Here is a 22,316-nt window from a genome sequence, read left to right as displayed (position 1 = left end):
ACACAACGTTCAGAGGTTGCTTCCAGACCCAAGAGACCAGTCTTACACCAGCTCACTTGGCTCCCTAGCTCTCATACCAGAGACAATGCCTGTAGCCAATTCTGTAATAAGCTCTCTAAAGGGCTATTAGCTAGGAAAAAGAAACAAGAAAGTTATCGACTGGTTAAAGCCAGCAAACATCACCATACGAATGAGTTCGCATCTAAATCCTGAGAGTGACAGAGCTGTGGGAATGGCCTGTCCATTCAAAGTGTCTTTCAGGCGGACCCAGAGGGAACCACTGGGGATCTTGACCTTAGTTTAGATCTCTGACCCTGTCCGAGCAAAGTGAGAGATGGAAAATGTTCCTGTGGCTGTTTTATCTCCTTTGCTCAGCTGCCAAGTCCACGGGACAGCTCCTTGCACAAGGCAGGGGCCGTGGGTGAACTGTTAGGCTGGGGAGGCTAGCCCACAGCCCACCCCTTCCGTCTGAGGCCACGCCCCTTCTGCACCCAGGGAGCCCAGCCCCTCTCATTGTGACTGCTGGCCCTTGCCCTTGCAGTGGCTAGCACCCCCTTTGCCCTCGAAGTGCAGGATTATTGGGAAGCCAGGCACAGGAGAGCTGGAAGGTGTAGCCTTCCCCTGCCTCTGCTACCCGCCACCCATGGCCACTAACCAGAGTGAATTGCCATGTTCCTGTGATGGGTTCAATAGCAGGTTGGGTTTCAATAGCAGGTAACAGACAGTTTCTGTGCCCGGGTTCACAAGGTGAGCGCCAACATTTCCAAGGCCATGAAACACAGGGCCCACGTTTCCTGTGCATGGAATACAGCAGTGTGCTGTGATCAGTGCATGGGGCAGCGAACAAGCTTTTCATAGTCAAACCCTAAATACATCCGTGGAAGACTAATGCCTGTTTGGAGCAAAAACATGTTTTGCCTGCAACCTGGGCAACCCCTGGCAATTCTGGCCTGCCTGGCACACCCTGCCTAGCTAGGGATCCCCCTGAGGAGCTGTTCACCTTAGGAATCCCGTCCGCACTAGGAGAGCCGCTGTTGGAGGGGCCAGTTGTGATAATAAGCCGGCAGCAGCAGATTGTTTTCCTTGAGTCAGTTGGCTCCAGTGATGTCTGTGATACCTTGAAAGTTCGGGAGGCAGTGGAAGTTGCAGAGCGATCAGCATGGACTTGCCACCCAATGGCCTAGAGCCCCCCTCCCCACACACACAATGGGAAGCCGGCTCCTGCATCCCTCGGAGGGCACTTGAAGCGGGGGGGGGGGCGGATTTCCCCTCTCCTAGAGCGGTGGGGGAGGAGGGGCTCACTCAGGAAGAGGCTGCAAGGGGAGCCCAGTAGGGGGTGTTCCTAGCCGCATGGGCAAGGGGAGGCTGGGGGTTGGGAATTTCCCTGAACTGCTCTGGCAATGCAGGGCTCAGCTCAGATCCTTCCCACCAGCTCAGCAAGGGACAGGGCACGGGGCGGGGGCTACAGCGCTGGCTGGGCCATGCAGGGGCAAAAGCCGGGGACAGGAGCGCTGCGTGTGCTCGGGGCAGCCAGCGAGCTCGGGGCACGATCTCACTGCCCATTGGCCTCTCGGGCAAGCAGCCGCCGGGCTTGCAAACCTTGCTCAGCAGGGGGCTGGAAAGTGACGCTCCCTTTGCTCTGCCTTTCAGATTCCTTTGCACGTGCAGGCTGGGGGGTCTGCACCTGGGGGAGCCTCCTCCTTGCAAAAAGGCAGCGAGGGACGGTGGTCGGGGGTGCGCCGGGTTATGTGCAAAATCTGGTGCGTTTGGTAGGAGCCGGTCCCAGCACAGCAGGCTTGTCCGGGGCCGGGGAGCTTGCAGAGATGCAAGGGGGGGGCCTCGGAGATGCAGCAGGGGGGAGGGGACTGACCGCTGCGCTTGCGGACTGGCCCGGGCCGGTGGAGCCGCAGGCCCTGGGCTTTCCCCAGCCGGGGTACTCGGGACCACAGCGCACCCCCACCCTGCACCCTGGGCTGGGCCCGACCCGCTCTCATGCTCCAGCGCCCAAGGGTTCTGCTTGGAGCAGGGAGTGGGGCCAGCAGGCCGCCTGGGTCTCTTCCCACTCGCCTCTTCTACGCCCGCAAGGCTGGAGCGGCAGCGTGGGGCAGGAGGGGGCTCCCCCCGAAATTGCAGCGCAGTGCTGTGCTGTCGGGAGGCAATGGGAGCAGCGGGGGAGGGCGAGGCCAAGTCAGTCCCCCCCATACCCAAACCCCCGTGTCCCAGTCCCCCTCACTCGCACCCCCCCCCCCCCCCCCCCGCCGAGACCCCGCACTCCCAGCTTGCTCCTACACCCTCCCTCCTGGCCAGACACCCCACTCTGCCTCCCACCCAGAGCTCGCCCCTCCCTGCACCCCCATCCCTCTCCCACTCGCTGGCAGCCCCGCCCCGCATGCTGAACCTCTCATTTTTGTCCCACCCCAGAGACTAAAGGGGTCCACAAAATCCACCAACTCCAGAACCCCAGAAAAGTAAATCTGGCCTATGGGAAGCCCCGAACCTCAGTCCTCCCTGCCCCTGCCCCTGCCCCTTCCTCTGTGGGGGACTAAGGTGTCTCAGTTGGGGGCCGCATCAGTGAGGGTTGGGGGGCTTGGGGGGTTTTTTGCTTCTCACTTGTATGGTCCCCGACTGATTTTTCTGTATGTCAGTGGCCCAGACTCAAAAAAGGGTCCCTTCCCTGCCATGAATACAGAGCCCATTGAAACCATTTGTGTTGGGAATTTTACTTGATTTCAAATGAAGTTTGATAAACTAACACGAGAAGGCTAAAGCGCTTAATCTGTGTAATAATTGACATGAAACTGTTCTCCCTCGCTGCAGCACTAGCAAAATGGCTCAGGGGTAATTAGGTAATTCACAGTGAGTTTCCGTTAGCAACTGGTGGTCCGCAGAATGGTTTACAGTGAGCCAGGTGGTCCCCAGGCCAAAAAGTTGGAGAACCGCTGGCCTAGAGAATTCTGGGAGGGGATTCTGGCTGGCAGACTCTACCCTCAGGATTTGGATCCAGCCCCTAAGTTCAGATACGGGTACTGGTTTGGGTCACTCCCCTGCCGAGAGCCAGCATGAGGGCTAAGCTCTGTCGAACGCCTCAGATTCACCACCGAAGAGTAAAGGTGTCAGTTCCTCCCTGCAGCGGCACCACAACCCCATGCTGGAGCGTGTCCCTGTTAACACCTGTGAGAAACATGCTAGTAAGTGGGGGCTGGGAGCGGGAGGAGTTTAGTGACGAGGGAGCAGGAGGGATTAATTGCTGAGGGACAAATTAAAAGCGTGAACTCCCGGCAGCCAATGGGGGAATAGCACAAACTTCATTTCGACACAACAGCCTGGGTTACAGTGCCATAAAAGGGAATTGGGCCCCCGGAGGAAGAGGGGGTCACAGAGCGGCGGGATGAGATTAAAAGAGGAAATGTTTCTGCAAAATATCAGGAATAGTTAATTAACAGTGACTGTTTGGGCCGACCCCTCCCCTCGTGGTGTAAATCAGCAGAGCCTCAGTGAAGTCCCCAGAGCTGCGCCCTTTAACACTAACTGGGCTCTGTTCCTTCATGAGACTGTAAGTAGCAGGGCCATCTTCTGCTAAGCTTCTGTGTGTGTCTGCGTTAACAGATGTCACACGCACGCTGTGGAGAGTGGCTCGAGAGGACGTGAGCACCTCACTACAGTGACGGGCACACACAACCTGTTGTTAGCCAGTTAGGGAAATATCCGGAAGCAGCCCTCTCCCCCCAGCTCCCTGCTCAGCCGTGTAGCAGTGTGTTGCTAGCACTGCTGAGACCCCACTTTTGGGCACAGTGGGGGTATAGAGACTGTGGTGTGACAGCCAGGACTCTTGGGATCCAGCTCGAGAGGGGGGTAGGTCTGTGCTGCTGGCTCATTGCAGGGCCTCGTATTCAGAGCAGCGGTAGCTGTCAGCCCCCGCGTAAGAGAGGGAAGGTGGGTGCGGTGATAGGGACCAGTGACTGTTGGTGAGAGAGGCGCTTGTACCTGTCCCTATGAGCTTGGGCAAGTCACAGCCCCTCTCCGCTGCCGAGGGTGCGGAGACTGTGCTGAAGAGGGTCTTGTGTGAAGTGGGTTTCCTTTCTCCTCTGCACCTCCCCCCTCCCTGGGATTCTCAGCGCAGGACAAGGAGATCCCTACATGGCTCGGTGGGGTGATATCGGACAGACATGGGTGACATCTGCCACAGCCATGAACATCTTCTGCCCCCAAGAGTGGCACTCTTTGGTCCCGTTAGCCATCATCCCTGCAACCGGGGAGATCACTGGATTGGTTTCCCATTCTCGACACCGGTCTGTGTGGGCTCTGCTCTGACTAGAGGGGCCCAGAGTTGTTCTGATGAGGTGGCTGATCACATTACACTCACAGAGATCCTGGGGAGAGGGGGCTGGTGGGGCTGCCCTGTGCAAACTGCTGCAGTCCATCCAGTAGAAAGCATTTCTCTGGAATAGCTTTGGGGGGGGGGAGAGAAGTGGGCTGTGTCTAGACTGGCCAGTTTTTCTGGAAAATCAGCAGCTTTTCCGGAAAAACTTGCCAGCTGTCTACACTGGCCACTTGAATTTCTGCAAGAACACTAGACGCGCTTTTCCGAAAATGCTTTTAACGGAAAACTTTTCTGTTAAAAGCATTTTCGGAAATTCATGCCAGTGTAGACGTAGCCGTGGTGTGTGAAAGGAGAGGGTTAGGACAAGCTGTGCAAGGAAGTACAGTGTAAGAAGGGGGTATAGGCCAAGTTATGGGAAGGAATGGGGGTTAGTCTGAGCTGTGGGAAGGTAGAGGTGTGTCAGAAGGAGGTATAGGTCCTGTGGTGTGAGGGAATGGGAGTGTGGGGCAGGCTGTGTAGGAAATGGGGGTGTGGGGCAGGCTGTGTAGGGAATGGGGGTGTGGGGCAGGCTGTGTAGGGAATGGGGGTGTGGGGCAGGCTGTGGGAGGGAATGGGGGTTCATGTGTGTACACTCGGTGGTGAAGGGGGTCATGGCACTGTGGGTAAGTCCATGCAGTAAATGGAAGAGTTCCCCTTTCCATCACTCATGCCAGTCAGACTCTGAGAGGCTCTATGTAGAGAAGTGTGCAGGGGGGGGAGCTCTCAGACATTGCTGTGCTCTCCAGGGACTGGCAAGATGAGCCCGGGCTGAGGGTCCCGACTCCTCCTCGGGGCTCTGGAGTTTCCGAGCAGACGAAGCTAGGAAGGCACTGTGAAGAGCCGACGACCTCTTCCTCCCACAAAGCCAACACAGAATTAAATCCCAACACTTCTCTGCAGAGCCAGACACGTTCCCTTGGCTCCAAGTTGGCATCAAGACGGCCTACCAAGAATGGAGAGCCACGTTTCCTGGAGTTCCGGGACAGCCTGGCAGCTTCTGCAAAAGAACCAACATGTTCTGTCCTTGAGCTGTGGAAATCTGTTACCAGTCCGTGTTGCCTCTGCCCAATCCCCCAGCTTCTCCTCACTCCCTCTTGCCCCAGTCCACTCCAGAAAGATTCATAGACCCATCTCCTGCTGCAATCACATAGAATTTCTCCTCCATCTCTATGCATTCAATGTGGGGTGCTTCTCCCCACAGTGTCATGCTATCTTGAACCAGATTCTTCTCTGTCACCAGCGTGTCTGAGGCCAGAAGGCTGGATTGTCAGGCTGTGCACATCAGCGTAGCTCCACTTACTTCACTGCACCAGCTGAGGATCTTGCCTGGAATTTGGTCAATACTTTTCATCTAGCTTGTCAAAACCATTCCAGAGACATGAAATGATCACAGCCTGAAATGTCCCAAGCTTCTTCCTCGGGAAGTAATCCTGCAGCCAGCTCTGATTAGGAAATGTACTCGTCCCCTTACTCCCGGTTACAGCCCGCCCTTGCACTACCCTAGGTATCAGAATAGCTCCAGGGAAACATAGGAGCAGAGGTTGTGTCAGAACACAGAAAATACCACGCTAAATTTGCCCATTCACCACGGCTTCCAGCTTAGCTCTCTATGGTGCAAGGATACTTTGGATTTCTGGGCTATTTCTTTAGCTGGTATTGGAGCCATGTGTATGAAAGTGGGAAGAAGGCGCACAGGCTGCAGGAGGATGAGGTACCAGGAAGTCAGTCTGTGTGCACATGGCTGGAATGCTTGTTGCAGTTACAGCACCTCTATAAAGAATTCTTTCAGTCGAGCCAGTTGGGCAGCCCCTCACGAGCGTGGTGGTAAATGAAACGTGGTGGCGACATCCGTCTAGTGAGATCCATAGCTCTGAAGAGTGTGGTTAACAGGCAAACAAAGCAGCACCAGGAAACAAAGCAAATAGGCATCAAGAAGGGGTTCAGAGCAGCAGGGATGCTGGATTTCCAGACACAAAATGCCCAAGCACAGAAGCATGGAAGCCAAAACTGATCATGAGGAATGAAGGGGTGGAAATGAAGGTAACATTTTTTTACTCTTTCGCTGGTGGAAAATGTTGAGGAGATACTGTGGCCAGGAATAGTGCCCCCAAACCTGCAACTGCTGATATTGGAGCTTGATGAGTATTGTGATCCCAGACAGAATGAGACTGCGGATAGAGACCGTGTGTATTCCCGAAACCAAGAAGCAGAAGAGGGAATAGATGCTTGTATCTGAAAGCTGAGAACTCTGGTATCCATGCTAAATTTGTGACTTTGGGGACATTAAAGACCCCCTGGTCAGAACAGGATCATTTGTGGGACACAGATCCAGCTTGCAGGAAAGACTGTTGAGAGAAACAGATCTAACACAGGAAAAATGCCTCCAAATAGCAAGGACAGCCGGACAGTCCAGAGCATGGATCAAACAGTGACAGCCACTACTGCAGAACAAGTGCACTGCACAAGCCAAAGGATCCTAGGATGCTGGACAGAGACCAGCTGACTGATCTGTGCAAATCAAAGGGTCTGGGAAACAAACCACTTTACGTCCCCTTGCAGCCGCTACCACAGGGAAAGAAATGCAGGATTGCATGCAGTGACGGAGGAGACAGGGACCTCCAATGAGCTGCAGGATGTCTGTGGTGTGACTCGAGCAGAGCCAAAGACACTCAGTATGTGTGCTGAAGAAGACAGCTGTTAGCCATTAAACTGCCATATTCACAGCCATGCTGTTAAATCAACAACCAGTTCAAATCCAGGTGCACTGTGGAGCCAGCTGCTGTATAATCCCAGCAACACTGATGGGCGTTAATATTAGACTTAGGCTGGTGATGTACTGTGAAGCCTTTCTGAGGGCAGAGAGCAAAAGCAGGCTGTCAGTAAGAAACCCACAAAAGATGGTGTCTCCTGGCATTTATAGAAACTGGCTCACAGACCTGCAGGCAGCAAGCAGTGCAAGCCATGGCACGGTTCAGCACCAGGGTGTCCACACGTGGGAAGGACAGGCACAGGGGGTCCTGCCCAGCATTCCAACAGACTAGGAAGATGGTTTTCCAGGAGAGTTAGGAATAGATCCCCCATATGTAAGCCAGGAGACTATGGAAATGCTGAGTTGTTAGTAATGCAAAGCAGCTGTATCATTGCACCCATTGAAACCAGCACAGAGTGGATCAGCAGCCGGGTAGTGGTGAGAAAATCTTCAGGTAAACTGAGGCCTGCATTGCCCCGTGCTCCGGAACAAGCGCCTTGAAAAGAGGTCACTGTCCATTACCAGCTGTTGAGGACACTGCGCAGGGCAAAGGGGTTCTTGGTCTGTGATGTCAAGAATGGGTTGTGGCTAGAGGTGTTTAAATCTCAGCTCGGCACCGCCCTGGCTGGGATGGCTGAGTCGGGGCTGGTCCTGCCTCGGGCAGGGGCTGGACTCGATGCCTCCGGAGGGCTCTGCCAGCCCTGGGATTCTGTGATTCTATATTGAGTGGGATGAGCCATGCAGCCACCTGACCACATGGTCTGCACCTTCCGGCAGACACCAGTGGGTACCAGTGCCTATGGGCATTAGCCCAGCCCTGGAAGTATGCCAGTGTCAGCTTCAGAGGGACTCCCAGGTCTCTACCTCTGCCTCTAAGTCAGCAGCTTGGTGAGGCCTCCAGGGACCCAGCACAAAAGTAGCATCCCAGACACACAGTGGGCTGCCCTGGGTGCCCCAGGCACGGTCAGTCTTGACATAGTGAACCTGGCGCCCAAAGCAGGGAACCATGTGACAATGTTCCGGCAAGGCTCTCCCCCATTCTGCCTGCCCCAGCGAGTCGAGATTATCAGCTGGATGGAGAATGTGCAGATAGAATTTCCCTTCCCAGCTAGTGGCAGGAGCATCCCGTGTGTCCCTGACCCCTGGCACGTGACGTTCACTGTACTGTTGTGATCACTTTGTTGGCTGCATTGTGATGCAGGGTGTTAAGTGGGGGATATTGGCCAGACCTGGTGCCCACTGAGGTTTTGTTGCCTTCAGTTCCTGTGACTCATGGGAGGTAGGATTCAGCGGAGTGTTAGCTAGTCTAGTGTGGGCAGAGCTGAACCAAACTGGGGTGTAAAGTTCCCTGGCTGAGCAACAGAGAGCAAGCCCCATCAACTCACGTTGCACTTTGGCTGACCCCCTAACAGTTTCTCCAGCAGACAGTTGCCCCCCTGCTCTTTTGAGGTATGTCAGTGCGGTGCAGTGGTGTTTAGATGTGAGTGTGCAGTGCAGTGTGTCCCCTGGGACGCTGGCTTTGGAGCACCGGCCAGTCTCTGACCATTGAAAATAAGGATAAGAAAGAATGCAGAGCAGAGTGATTAGACAGAGAAAGAGACTCCACAGCCTCATGAAATTGCAGCCCACCGGAGCTGCATGGTCACAGCAGGTCACGACTTCATTTCAGGGAGGGGAGTTGTTTGGAGCACTGAGATCAGGAAACAGAAGGTGCATGTTGCAAGGTCACAGAATCATAGAATACTAGAACTGGAAGGGACCTCGAGAGGGCATCAAGTTCAGTCCCCTGCCCGCACGGCAGGACCCAGCACTGTCCAGATCACCTGTCAAGCATCCCTAAGGCACTGTGCCCAGACAAAGAGCCGCCACTCACTGCAGCACAGTTCAGACAATTCAGTGCCAAAGCTGAGCACAGGACTTCTTCTCCTGGGGACCCACAAAGCAACAGGCCAGTAGTCAACAGCACGGAGAGCCCAGAGACAGAAGGCAACGGCAAACCAAGTGGAAGGGATTTTTTCCTGGCAACAGTGGATCATCATAATACCTCCTCCCAGGGACTGAGAGAAGTCCAGCATAGCAGGAATCAGGATTCCACTTCCCGTGAGGGGTAATCTGCTGGAGTGAGAAGCAATTACGTGGACAGGAAGTGCAGGCACCTGCTACAACAAAGGGACCAAGGCCCTGAGGCCATTGCGCGCAGGTGAGCAAATAATCACACATACAAACCGCAGAAGGCAACCGTTCAAGCCACCCTGGCGCTTTGATCAGATAAGGCAGCTAAAGACTGAGAGGCAGAGATGAACCAGACAGCTGAGGAGTAGTGGCAGATGCCCAGCATACCCAGACAGATCAGCAAAGGTTAAGAGGAGTTAGAACGAGCCTCAGACAGAAGCTGGCCTGACACAGGAGTGTCAGAAAAATGTGAGAGCAAAGCAGAAGACTGACTGGAGCCCGCCACCAAAGGGCAGCAAGAGGAGAGTAAGTAGCAAGTCCCCCAGCAACAGAGGGGGGAGACTGGTTCAAAGGCCAGCACACTTGAAGGCCTCTGAGGCCTAACAGGTTGGAATGGGAAGGGGGTAAAGGCCACGCTCCTGGGGCAGGCGGTAAAGGCCACGCTCCTGGGGCAGGCGGTAAAGGCCACGCTCCTGGGGCAGGCGGTAAAGGCCACGCTCCTAGGGCAGGCGGTAAAGGCCACGCTCCTGGGGCAGGCGGTAAAGGCCACGCTCCTGGGGCAGGCGGTAAAGGCCACGCTCCTGGGGCAGGCGGTAAAGGCCACGCTCCTGGGGCAGGCGGTAAAGGCCACGCTCCTGGGGCAGGCGGTAAAGGCCACGCTCCTGGGGCAGGCGGTAAAGGCCACGCTCCTGGGGCAGGCGGTAAAGGCCACGCTCCTGGGGCAGGCGGTAAAGGCCACGCTCCTGGGGCAGGCGGTAAAGGCCACGCTCCTGGGGCAGGTTATGTACCAGTCACTTCTGAGCCCAGAAAGCCAGCAAGTGCTAGCGTAAGAGGCAGCAGTGTTAACGGGAATATGTGACAACCTGCATAGAAGGTGGAGGGAGGAGCACAGGCTGCAGGAGGGGGAGTCTGCGGAAGGCAGAGTGTGTGCACATGGCTAGACCTCGACCTGCACTTGTAGCATCTCCGATAATAGTTCTCCTAATACAAAGCCAGTTTAGTCTCACGCGCTGAGTCCTTTCCTCGCCCAGCACGACACAAGCAACGGGTGCTATTTGCCCAAAGCTCCCTCACCGCCCGGGGCGTGTTGGTGGCTTCCCCCGATTGAGAGCCAGGCCCTATCTGTGCCTTGTGTAGGATACAGCATCTGCCGTGGAGTAGCTGGTGCAGCTTTCTTATGTATCACATTCAAGCAGCGTGACTTGCACGCCCACATTCCCACATAGAAACTGACCCCCCCCCCAAGTCACGAGCCATAGGCTCCTACTTTGTCCCGCTCATGTCTCTCCCCAAAGCCCATAGCACCTGGCTCTCCCCTCAAAGGGCTATGGGCAAAATAGACCATATGTAACAGCAGTCACGGGGTTCACAAGCTGTGAGTAGCTTCCCCATCAGTCACTGGCCTGCTGCACCATCCATTCCTTATTCTTCCTCTGCCACTTCCCTCCTGCTCACTCCGGTGTCGACCGGGAGTCGCTCACGCAGGGAATGAGATCTTCAGCTGGTGCCAAATGGTGCAGGTCCACCCTTGTATTCCATGCTGTGCCAATTTACAGCAGCTGCGAAGCGGGTCTGTGGCTTTCAGACAGGCCAGTGAGATTTCTTTACCTTCTCTCTGCTGCATGAACTGGCAGGAACCGTTCTGCCCCTCTCTTCCCTCCTCTCAGAATGCACCAGTTAGTGACACGCAAGGTGGCACATGAACATCTGTCCTGGACCCGTTTTGCACTGGACACCCAGCCCTGGCAGTGCTCGTCCACACACTGCTCATGTTTGTCAGGACTGCTGTCACAAGAGCCTTGGTCTTGTCTCTTCCTGTCGGGTGTGTGAAGTGTTAACACCTGTTGATAGCATTGGCCCCTTGCTCCAAGTCTCGCCGGGCGGCTGAGGCCCGGCACATCACAAAGCAGCTGATGCTGGTTTCCAGCAGGGACTGGCACAGCTGAGATGATTGGAGAAGCCAGAGTTCCTGGCAGAAGGGGCCTGCAGGCTGCCCTTTCAGCCCCCATTCCTACTCAAGGCTAACCCCGTTGAGTCCCTCATCCCCCGTTTGCTTTTATTCCCAGGCATAGTCCAGAGGTGACGGGATCGTTTGCTCTGTGTATTTGTCTGAAGTTTAATAAAACTCGCCACGTCTGGGCACCAGCCATCTCCTACTGAGCCAGGACACCTGGGTTCCTTTCCCAGCTCTGCATGGGGAGGGGGCTAGTGCCTGAGGCAGGGCAAGTGGGTCTTAGAATTATAGAATCATAGGGCCAGAAGAGACCTCAGAAGATCAAGTCCAGCCTCCTGCTTTTGCGGAAAAACTTGCCAGCTGTCTACACTGGCCGCTTGAATTTCCGGAAGAACACTGACTTCCTACTGTCTGAAATCAGTGCTTCTTGCGGAAATACTGTGCTGCTCCCGTTTGGGCAAAAGTCCTTTTGCACAAAGCTTTTGCGCAAAAGGGCCAGTGTAGACAGCTCAGATTTGTTTTCCACAAAAAAGCCCCGGTCACGAAAATGGCAATCGGGGCTTTTTTGCGGAAAAGCGCGTCTAGATTGGCACGGATGCTTTTCCACAAAAAGTGCTTTTGCGGAAAAGCGTCCGTGCCAATCTAGACGCTCTTTTCCGGAAATGCTTTTAACGGAAAACTTTTCCATTAAAAGCATTTGCGGAAAATCATGCCAGTCTAGACGTAGCCCAGATGTGGCCTCACCAGAGCCAAATAAAAAGGAATAATCACTTCTTTAAATCTGCTGGCAATGCTCCTCCTAATGCAACCTAATATGCCATTAGCCTTCTTGGCTACAAGGGCCCACTGTTGGCTCATCTCCAGCTTCTCATTCATTGTTATCCCCAGGTCCTTTTCTGCAGAACTGCTGCTTAGCCAGTCGGTCCGCAGCCTATAACAGTGCTTGGGATTTTGCCCTCCAAAGTGCTGGACTCTGCACTTGTCCTTGTTGAACCTCATCAGATTTCTTGTGGCCCAGTCCTCTAATCTGTCCAGGTCACTCTGGACCCTGTCCCTGCCCTCCAGCGTATCTACCTCTCCCCCTAGCTTAGTGTCATCTGCAAATTTGCTGAGGGTGCAATCCATCCCCTCCTCCAGGTCATTAATAAAGATGTTGAACAAAATCGGCCCTAGAACCGATCCTTGGGGCACTCTGCTTGAAACTGACTGCCATCCTGACATCGAGCCATTAATCACTCACTAACTGTTGGTCCCAACAGTCTAGCCAGCTTTCTATCCATCTTACAGTCCATGTATCTAATCCATACTTCCTTAGCTTGCTGGCAAGAATTTTGTGGGATATCAAAAGCTTTATTGTGTAGCAAAAGCTTTGCTAAAGTCAAGATGTATCACATCTATTGACTTTCTCACATCCGCAGAGCCAGTTACCTCAGCATAGAAGCTAATCATGTTGGTCAGGCATGACTGGCTCTTGGTGAATCCATGCTGACTATTCCTGATCACTTTCCCCTCTTCCAAGAGCTTCAAAATGGTTTTCTTGAGGATCCCCTCCATGATTTTTCTGGGGACTGAGGTGAGGCTGACTGGTCTGTAGTTCCCTGGATTGTCCTTCTTCCCTTTTTTGAAGATGGGCACTACATTTGCCTTTTTCCAATCATCCGGGATCTCTCCCGATCTCCAGGAGTTTTCAAAGATAATGGCCAAAGGCTCCTCAATGACATTTGCCAATTCCCTCAGCCCCCTTGGATGCATTAAATCCGGGCCCATGGATTTGTGTATTTCTAGCTTTTCTAAATAGTTCCTAATGGCTACGTCTAGACTGGCATGATTTTCCGGAAAGGCTTTTAACAGAAAAGTTTTCCGTTAAAAGCATTTTCGGAAAAGCGCGTCTAGACTGGCAGGACGCTTTTCTGCAAACGCACTTTTTGCGGAAAAGCGTCCGTGCCAATCTAGACGCGCTTTTCCGCAAAATAGCCCCGATCGCCATTTTCGCGCTCGGGGCTTTTTTGCGGAAAACAAATCTGAGCTGTCTACACTGGCCCTTTTGCGCAAAAGTTTTTTGGAAAAAGACTTTTGCCCGAACGGGAGCAGCATAGTATTTCCACAAAAGCACTGACAATCTTACGTGAGATCGTCAGTGCTTTTGCGGAAATTCAAGCGGCCAGTGTAGACAGCTGGCAAGTTTTTCCGGAAAAAGTGGCCAGTCTAGACACAGCCAATCTGTTCTTTACCCACCAAGGGCTGCCCCCCTCCTTCCGATGCTGCGCTGCCTAGTGCAGTAGGCTGGGAGCTGAGCTCGTCTGGCCTGGCTCAGCTACAGCCCTGCTCTGTAACACTGCACAAGGTGTCGTGTGTTGTGGCAGCTCGGCCTGAGACTCCCCAAAGGGGCCCAGGCAGCTCTTTAGCAGGTGTAAACCAGCATCACTCCACTGAGTTCACTGCAGTGGGGCTGAGTCACACCCACAGCAGCTGGGCCATAGGGTGTAGTGCTCCCCTGGCCCAGACAGCCCTGCACCCGCTGCAGCTGGGCCATAGGGTGTAGTGCTCCCCTGATCCTGACCGCCCTGCACCCGCTGCAGCTGGGCCATAGGGTGTAGTGGTCCCCTGATCCAGACAGCCCTGCACCCGCTGCAGCTGGGCCATAGGGTGTAGTGCTCCCCTGATCCTGACAGCCCTGCACCCGCTGCAGCTGGGCCATAGGGTGTAGTGCTCCCCTGATCCTGACAGCCCTGCACCCGCTGCAGCTGGGCCATAGGGTGTAGTGCTCCCCTGATCCTGACAGCCCTGCACCCGCTGCAGCTGGGCTCCTGTCTACTGCTGGGAAAGAGGGGAGATGGGGTTTGAGGTAAGGAGGCTGATTCTGCTCTCACACTATGGTAACATGGCTGAGTTCAGCGGGGTTACTCCTGGTTTATACCAGAGTGGGGGAGGGGGGTTGGGCCCACTGGGATTACTCACAATTTGCACCAGCAGAAGGAAGGGGAATTGGCCCCAGTGGGACACTCCCAATTTAAACTGGAGTGAGTGAGGCTCTAATGAGGTCTCTCCTGATTTACATGGGGATGAGGGAGGACTGGGCCCAGTGGGACTACTGATTCACACCAGAGGGACTGAGAGGGGAATTCGGCCCAGTGGGTTACTCCTGATTTATGGCAGGGGAGGAGAATCAGACCCACAGCTTTCATTCTCCTCTCATCCATTCAAGCAAGCCACGCCAGGGTTCACAGACTCTGCTGAACGTCCCCCCCCCCCCCATTACCCGATTGCTTCGCTAGGCCCCTGGGCATAGGGAGGGATGCCTGGCTTGTGCTACTGGAAGGGATGTGGCCTCTCACAGAAAGGGTAGAGTTAGGGCAGCCAGCCCTCAGTGCCACTCGGAGCGCCATACAGGGCTCTGGCGGCGATTTAAAGGGCCAGGCGCTCCAGCTGCCACCACTGCCACAGTAGAGCCCCGGCCCCTTTTGAATCTCTGGGCCCCAGGTAGGGATGTGGATGGTTAATCAATGAACCCATAAATCAGTAAGCATCGCCTTTAACAATTTGGATCTCGGTCTGAGCTCTTCCAGTCACGCAGGGAGCCGGGCCCCGGGTTCCAGGGTTGGGAACATGAGGGTGGAGCTGAGCAGTATGCGGTGAAATCGGCACTTCTGATGTGTCACCATCCCCTTTGCAGGACGCAGATCAATTTCACAGTGGCCATTGACTTCACAGCTTCCAATGGTGAGTTCTCCTGCCGGATTAATGAACGTGTCCAGAACCACGTTCATCTCTGCTAAGACAGCCAGTGGCTGATTACACAACACGTTACACTCAAGAGCGGCCTGAGGCCGGCTGCGGCAGCTGGCGCCCTAGGTGGAAGTCGCGATCGGCGCCCCCACCTACACGGCCGTCAATGGCCGTGACGTAATCACAGGGCGCCCTGGCACCCCGTGATGTCATCATCGGGTGCCCAGGCTGGCGGCGCCCTAGACATTTGCCTAGGTTCATGGGCTGTCCCTGATAACACTAACCCTCTGCGAATTAGGTATTACTGCACGCTCACTCGGCCCTGAGAAGTCCTGTAAAATCAATGGCTATTTTATGGCTGTAGGGCGCTTGTTCAGCCTCTCTCTGATAGGTGTTAGGGTTCCTTAAAGAGATGGGGCTTTGTTCTGGTAGCGAACACGAGTCCTACCCACCTGCCTTTGGGCCTGGTTCCCAGCTGATTTCGAGCAGTTTGACCCCAGCATGATTGCACCGATCTCAGCAGAGTTACGCCTCATTTACGGCCGTAGAAGAGAACTGGATGCTGGCTCTTGGGTTGGTCTTTTCTCAGGCCATCCAGGCCAACGTCCATGGAAGTCAGAGCGGGTCGGGCTCACCTCTCTGGTGTTATTTATTATGGACAGTGACTAGGAGCCACGACCCTGGCCCAGGCCCCCGTGGTGCTAGGTGCTGTACAGTCTGCCCCTAGAGCAGGCACTCACTCTCCTACGTCAGTTCCCCCCAGCAGTGACAGGGAGACCCGTACTTCCCTTGCCGTGTATGTGAGAATCAGGCCCTGTTGGACCCTCAGCTGAGCGGATGCACACGCATGCCCCTCCCCTGCTTTGCTGTGCACTGCTGCCCGTGCTCTGCATGACCCTTCTCTCTCTCCGCCAGGCAACCCCTCGCAATCCACCTCCCTGCACTACATGAACCCATACCAGCTCAACGCCTACGCCATGGCGCTGAAGGCGGTGGGCGAGATCATCCAGGACTACGACAGCGACAAGATGTTCCCCGCGCTCGGGTTCGGCGCCAAACTCCCTCCCGATGGGCATGTGTCCCACGAGTTCCCCCTGGTACTGCCCCCCCTTCAAATCGCGCCGCCACGCAGGGCAGGTCTGCACGCAAACCGGCCTCGGCAGCTGTGCTGCTGGGCTCTCCTGTCGGCAGAATAGCTCCACCCCACTGAGAAGCCGTCTGCCCAGCACGTAGGAGGGGGTAACACCAGCAGAACACTCAGGCAGTGGGATAGTCACACCCCCAACCAGCGTAGGTAGGCCGAAGTCATGCTGGAGTGCGGACCGGGGCATAGAGAGACCCTCTATCCCACCATCCTCAGACATCCAGTGCCCGCCCGGAGGTGAAGGGTCTTTCTCCGGACCACCAGGCTGTCTGGCTGCCATGCCATCCAGGGCCAGGGCCTGACCCTGAAAGTGCAGCTCGCTCTGCAGCACTGAAACCAGCTGGGTGGGCACTTGGGCTCCAGCACCCGCCCAGCCCAAGTCTGACGGGTGTGTGTAGTGCGAGCGCACAAGCCGAGCGCCTGGCCTCCAGCCTCTGAGGCTACGTCTAGACTACAAAGAAAAGTCGGAGAAAGATTCGCAGGTTGCACACTGCACATTGTGCGTCTGTTTCTGCTTTTCTTTCAAAAGAGGCTTTTACGAAATGCGGCGCATCTACACGGTGCCGAATTTCGGAAACCCTGCTCTTTCCAGTCATCCCTCCTTCCTCGTAAAACAAGGTTTACAGGGACAGCGAAAGCACGCGCCCGCCTTTCCGCCTTTCCTCGGGCGCGGCGTTGCTATTCCAGCGTACCTCTGGTATCCCAGAAAAGGGAGCTTTCTCAGTGCCAGGCCCGGGACCCCTGGGTTCTGTACCCAGCTCACGGTTGCACTCTGTCCTTGGATAAGCCATGTCCCTGTTCTGTGCCTCAGTTTCCCCTCCAGGAACATGGGCTGATGGTGCTTTGATGCGATTTGACAGCACTGCACAAGTGCTAAGTGTGACCCTCGTGGCTCCTCTGTGGCCCCTGTGAGTTCACCCCTTCGGGTGGCTCCTCCCAGCGCTGTGGGGACGTTTCACATGTCTCTGGACCCTCCGGCCAGTGCTCCGTGCAGGGCTCTGGGAAATACGAGTGGGGGATGGGGAATCACTCCCCTGTTGGGAGCCCCCCTCACGGCCTTTCGTCCCTCTCTCAGAATGGTGACCCCGACAACCCTGCCTGCAGTGGCATCGAGGGCATCCTAGACGCCTACCACCAGAGCCTCAAGACTGTCCAGCTGTACGGCCCCACTAACTTCGCCCCAGTGGTCAACCATGTGGCCAGGTATGTGAAGCTGGTACCTCCCACGGCCATGCGTGCTCTCACCCCTCCCTGGCGGCATGCCTGCCGGAGAGTTCTGCTGGTGTTTAAATAGAGCAGCAAGAGTCAGGAGATGGTTGCTAGACACCAGAGCTGGGAACGACCTAGCCGGGGCGGTGGATCCTCCATGGCTGGGTCCGATCCAGGTGTTCCTGTCTCAAGCCAGAGGTCTGGAGCATGGGTCAAGGCTCCCTTCTAGCCCCTGATACTGGATTAGCAGGGACGTGCCCAGGTCTCTCTTTTACTCCCAGGAGGATCCTGGTCTGGCTGAGCAGGGACGCAGCCCGGAGCTCTGGAGAGCCGGCGTGGCCCCTGGGGGACAGTGGGACTGGAGGTTACCTTTGGGGACAGGGAGAGGAGGGGGACTCATCCCATGAGTCTCCCAAACTGGGACATTGGAGAGGCTGCTCTGAACTGCGGAACGGGGGACACATTCCCTGCAGGGTCACCGGAGCTACCCGGGGAGGTTGGCCGTTGGCTCGGAGCGCCCTACCCCAACACACTCTGCACCCCCACCAGCCATCCTCTCAGCCTATGCTCCCCATGCAGGTACGCCGCCGCGGAGCAGGACGGCTCCCAGTACTTCGTGCTGCTGATCATCACGGACGGGGTGATATCGGACATGGCCCAGACGAAGGAAGCCATCGTCAGCGTGAGTAGCAGGGGCTCCGCTCACCTGCTGTCCAGCCCAGCATGCCGATGTCTGCCCGAGGGCACCTCGCCAGGACAGACAATAGCGCTGAGCAAGCAGCTGTTGCAGGCTGAGGGCTTATGCAGCATCCCAATGAGTTTGTCACGCTCTGGCCAACCTCGGGTGGAGAGACCTGGGTTCTAGATTAGCCTGTCTCCAGAGGGTCCCTGCGTTCTGTCGGGGCAGTGCAATGCCCCAGGCACCGGAGAGCTCAGTTATCACAGCCTGAGGACTTGCTCTGTTCCCCCTCCCCCCCACGCCCACTGAAGGGCACAGTCGGAAGCACCAGCCTTTTCCCTTGCCCACCAACGCCGACTCCAGGGGTGCTCTGGGGCAGGAGGCCCCACAGAAAAATTAACGCGCGCGCACCAGCCACCTGTCGGGCAGAAGCTCACCAGCCTGACCACCTATGACTCGAACCAGTGCACAGGACTGTACAAGCCCTGGTGCCTCACAGCATCAGCCACAAACCCTAACGGAGCCCCAGTTAAGCACCAAGCTTCCAAGTCCTGCTCTGTGTCGGGAGGGCGGGGGCACAGCTGTGTTGGGAACTGGTGTTTTGTTCAGTCGGGGCAGTACCACACTGGCTGCTGTGACATTTACCAGTAGAGGACTGGTCGTTTGTCAGTACTGATTAATGGCTGCTGGACAGTGTCCTATAAAAATGGAGAAACCCTTGGTAGTGTGGCCAGATGTAGCTGATTCAGGCTCGTTCATTTGCATGACAGGTGTGAGAAGTGCGTTTGCTTCTGGGGGAAGCAAAACAGCCTTCCTCTGCTTTCTGTCAGGCATTGTCTCCCGGCAAGCAGCTGTGGACTGTAGAGCTGCAGTGACGACGGTATGACGGATGCACTTACTCATCTGCAAGTTGTTATTGTAGCTCTTATTATGGGATAGGTGCAAGTCAGAGGGGCCTACAGCTCTGAATACTGTATCCAGAGGGTGAAAGGCATCTCAGCCGGTGTAAATCCGCACATCTCCATTGGTTTCCATGGAGCTATGCTGATTTACACCTTCTGAGGGTCTGTCCCTGTGCACTCAGGCGATGGGGATAAGAATCAGAATCGAGCCATGTTACTAAGGGACCGGCTTGTAGAGAGCAAACACATCCAGGCAACGAGTTCTGCTAGCTCACACGCAGGGCGAAGCCATCAGCATGACGGCTCAGCTCCGGGACACCTCTTTTATAGCTGTGGCTAGAAACCACTTGCGCGTCCTCCTGTGCTCTTGTGTGGTAAGGACGGAGCAGGCCATGAGGGTGGATGCCCATTGTGAAACATGTGAACCTATCAGCTCCATTCGTGATGAGCAACAGAGCCGTGCGGGGCTGTCTCGCCTTCTCTGACAGAAATTGGAGATGACGCCAGCGCATCCGAACTCACAGGTCTCCTGGCGCAGCTAGAATGGCCCTGATGAGGTCCGTCTGGGGGAGGTGTTGGAAGCAAAAGCCCAGGGATGTCAAAGGCAGATACACTCGGAGGCTGGCTCCTGTGCGGAGCTAAAAACAAGTCCCCTCATTCCTGTGATGTCCCTCTCGCCTCGCTGGGAATGTTTAAGCCTTTGCCCCTTGTTATTGCACCAGGTGCCACTTGGCTTCTAGCCTCATGCAGAATGACCTTCCCGCAAATCTCTGTCAAACGGTTCTGTCAAACGCCTGCTCCCTGCAGATGTGTAGCTGACGGCTGTGTGCTGTGACCACATGCTGCGCAGGGCCAGCCTCGGGGGAGATGCTATTTTGTAGAGCAGTGCAGCATGCGAGAGCGCACTGAGAGGCAGTGTGTGTGCGTACATGTGTGTGCAGGCACATGCTCGTGTTCCTTTAGTCTCAGGTCACCTCAGCTGGCGAGCGCAGCCGTTTGTGCCCTTGTGAAATACTTGGATACCTGCCATTGGCACACAAGCCGCCTCTTTCTTGGGACGTGTCCTCTGCCATGTTGCAAGTGTTCCAGGGGGTCCCATCAGTTTGTCATTGGTCGACTGGAGAACTTGGCAGAAAACTGTTCTTGGTACCTCGGCTCCGCAGCTCGCCCGCCCTCACATGCACCGTAGCATCCCAGGCAACTGAGTTACTCATCTGTTGATCAAGCCTATTGTGAGGCTTTGCAGATCTAAAGACACGCCTCCCTGTACTGTCATGTGAACTGACACGCCTGGGCTGCTTTCATGAGATCGGTCCATTTGGGAGCGAAGTGTGCTGTGAATTCCTCTTGACAGGGAGCGTATGTTCTGTTTGTGTCTCCTGGAGAGCTGTCATCAGACACCTCTTCTTGTTTGGGCCCTGTGATGACTCCTCACTCCTCACTCCATTTTTACTGTCTTCTAAGAACAGAGGCTGATTAAGGACTGCGCGATTGGGCTCAGATACACAGAAGGGGCCTGTTGTGGTGCAGTCCTGTGTGATGGGAGCAGGTTGTTGGGGCTCAGCTGTTTGCCCAGGCTTTCTGCAGATGTTGGAACCTGCTTTGGCAAGGATGGCTGAGTTCTGTGGATTTATTGTGGCAGATATGGGGTGCTCCCCACTCTGGGCATAAGGGAGGCAGGGCTGGTGCTCTGGGCAGAGGGACTTTGGGACATGGATCCTCACGGGACACCCCACAAATAGCTCAGCTAGGAGGAGGAAGCCTAGGCAGAATGAGACTGCACGATACTTCCAATGATATGCTGCCGCTCTTCTGACTGCTAGTAGTCACTATCTTTAGTGGCCAGTGATGGGATCCTAGCTGGGGAGGGCTCTGAGCTACTACAGCAAATTCTTTCCCAGGGTTGCGGCTGCTGGGTCTTGCCCACATGCTCAGGGTCTAACTGATCCCCACATTTGGCACCAGGAGCAAATTTTTCCCACATGTGAGATTGGCGGACCCTGGCGGGGGAGGGTTCCATCTTCTGCAGCAGGGGCACGAGTCACTCGCAGGTTTGAACTAGTGTCAACGGTGGAGCCTCTGTCACGTGCTGTCTTTAAACCCGGATTTGAGGACATCAGCAACTCAGCCAGAGGACTGGGGTCTCTTACAGGAGTGGGTGGGGGAGGGCCTGTGGCCTGCAACGTGCAGGAGGTCAGACTGTGATCACGCAGGTCCATGAGTTCTGTGGGGTTATGACTCAGAGCATGTGGGTGCCCTGCAAGGGGACAGCCCTTCCCAGTGACACAGGATCGCCAGGCCCTTCTACCAACTAACAAGTGGCAACGTGACAGTTTCCTCTTTGCTCAGAAGTTGCTGGGCACTGACAGCAAACATCTGTTCATGTAGAAACAGAAGGGATTGCCTTATTGCTGCTAACGAGGGACCCTGCATCTGTTTTTCAGTTACTGTGGGAACAGGAGTGGTAGAAATGCCTTGACAGATTGCTAGGTAGATCGGTAGGCTGATCAGTAGCTAGAAAGGAAGCGAGGATGGGAAGATAAAACAATAGGGTGGTGGCTAAATATAAGGGTGGATGGAGAGATGGATGAATAGGCAGCTAGGATGGCAGGCAGATGGATAGAAACACATTTTTCAGGTTCTTACTCAAGTAATTTGGCTTCTGTCTGGAAGAATAGGACTTTCCATTTGTTTGCTCATTTTTTAATATATCTGCTAAAGTCCCTGGGATGCGGCTGAGGCATTGCTAACTCAATCCAGCCAGGAGATAGTTCATCTCAATTACGTTGCTCATTTCACTATTAGAATTGCAAAGGGGAAATAAAAAAACTCCCTCTCCCTCTGCGTGGGCGGCTTCTCTGTCTTCCAATATTTCCTCAGTTGCCTTCACTGCTGAAAGATTTTCATTTGCTGTGAGATTTGCAGACTCCAGGTTTCAATGTGCAGAAGCTTTTTGTTTGATCAGTTTCCTTTTCCTCCTTGCCACCCCACCAGGGGCTAAGTCCACCTGCCTGGGCATCCATTGATCTCTGGCAGTGAGCACACTTAGTATCCACATGCTGCCCGGCCACCGGGGTCCCCTCTCATCTACACCACATGTCACCATTGTATCACCACAGACTTCAGTGGCTTTACCCTGGATTTACGTGGAGCGAGAAGCGAATCAAGCCCAACTGACAAGTCTCAGAGGGGGAGCCGTGTTAGTCTGAATCTGCAAAAGCGGCGAGGAGTCCTGTGGTGCCTTATAGACTAACCGGAGTGTCGGAGCATAAGTACGTGCATCTGACGAAGGGGGTCTTTGCCCACCAAAGCTTATGCTCCGACACTTCAGTTAGTCTATACGCCCAACTGAGTGACTCCTGATTGACACAGGTGTGAGAGATGGGGAATCAGGCTTGGTGGAGTCACTCCTGATTTACAC

The 22,316-nt window shown here is 55.1% G+C and overlaps 1 protein-coding gene across 2 annotated transcripts in view; it reads left to right on the top strand.

The window, feature by feature from the left end:
• Positions 1-22,316, top strand: part of CPNE5 (copine 5) — a 173,078-nt gene that overhangs the window by 119,724 nt on the left and 31,038 nt on the right. For both annotated transcript variants that reach the window (XM_075910080.1, XM_075910081.1), the window contains exons 15-18: positions 14,909-14,955; positions 15,877-16,058; positions 17,181-17,308; positions 17,894-17,996. In XM_075910080.1, coding sequence (XP_075766195.1) covers positions 14,909-14,955; positions 15,877-16,058; positions 17,181-17,308; positions 17,894-17,996 — 460 coding nt within the window. The remainder of the gene's footprint in view (positions 1-14,908; positions 14,956-15,876; positions 16,059-17,180; positions 17,309-17,893; positions 17,997-22,316) is intronic.

Source organism: Pelodiscus sinensis, chromosome 27 (assembly GCF_049634645.1).
Source record: "Pelodiscus sinensis isolate JC-2024 chromosome 27, ASM4963464v1, whole genome shotgun sequence".
Lineage (NCBI taxonomy): Eukaryota > Metazoa > Chordata > Testudines > Trionychidae > Pelodiscus > Pelodiscus sinensis.
The sequence above is the reverse complement of the archived record's forward strand: the minus strand, read 5'-3'. Positions and strand labels throughout refer to the sequence as shown.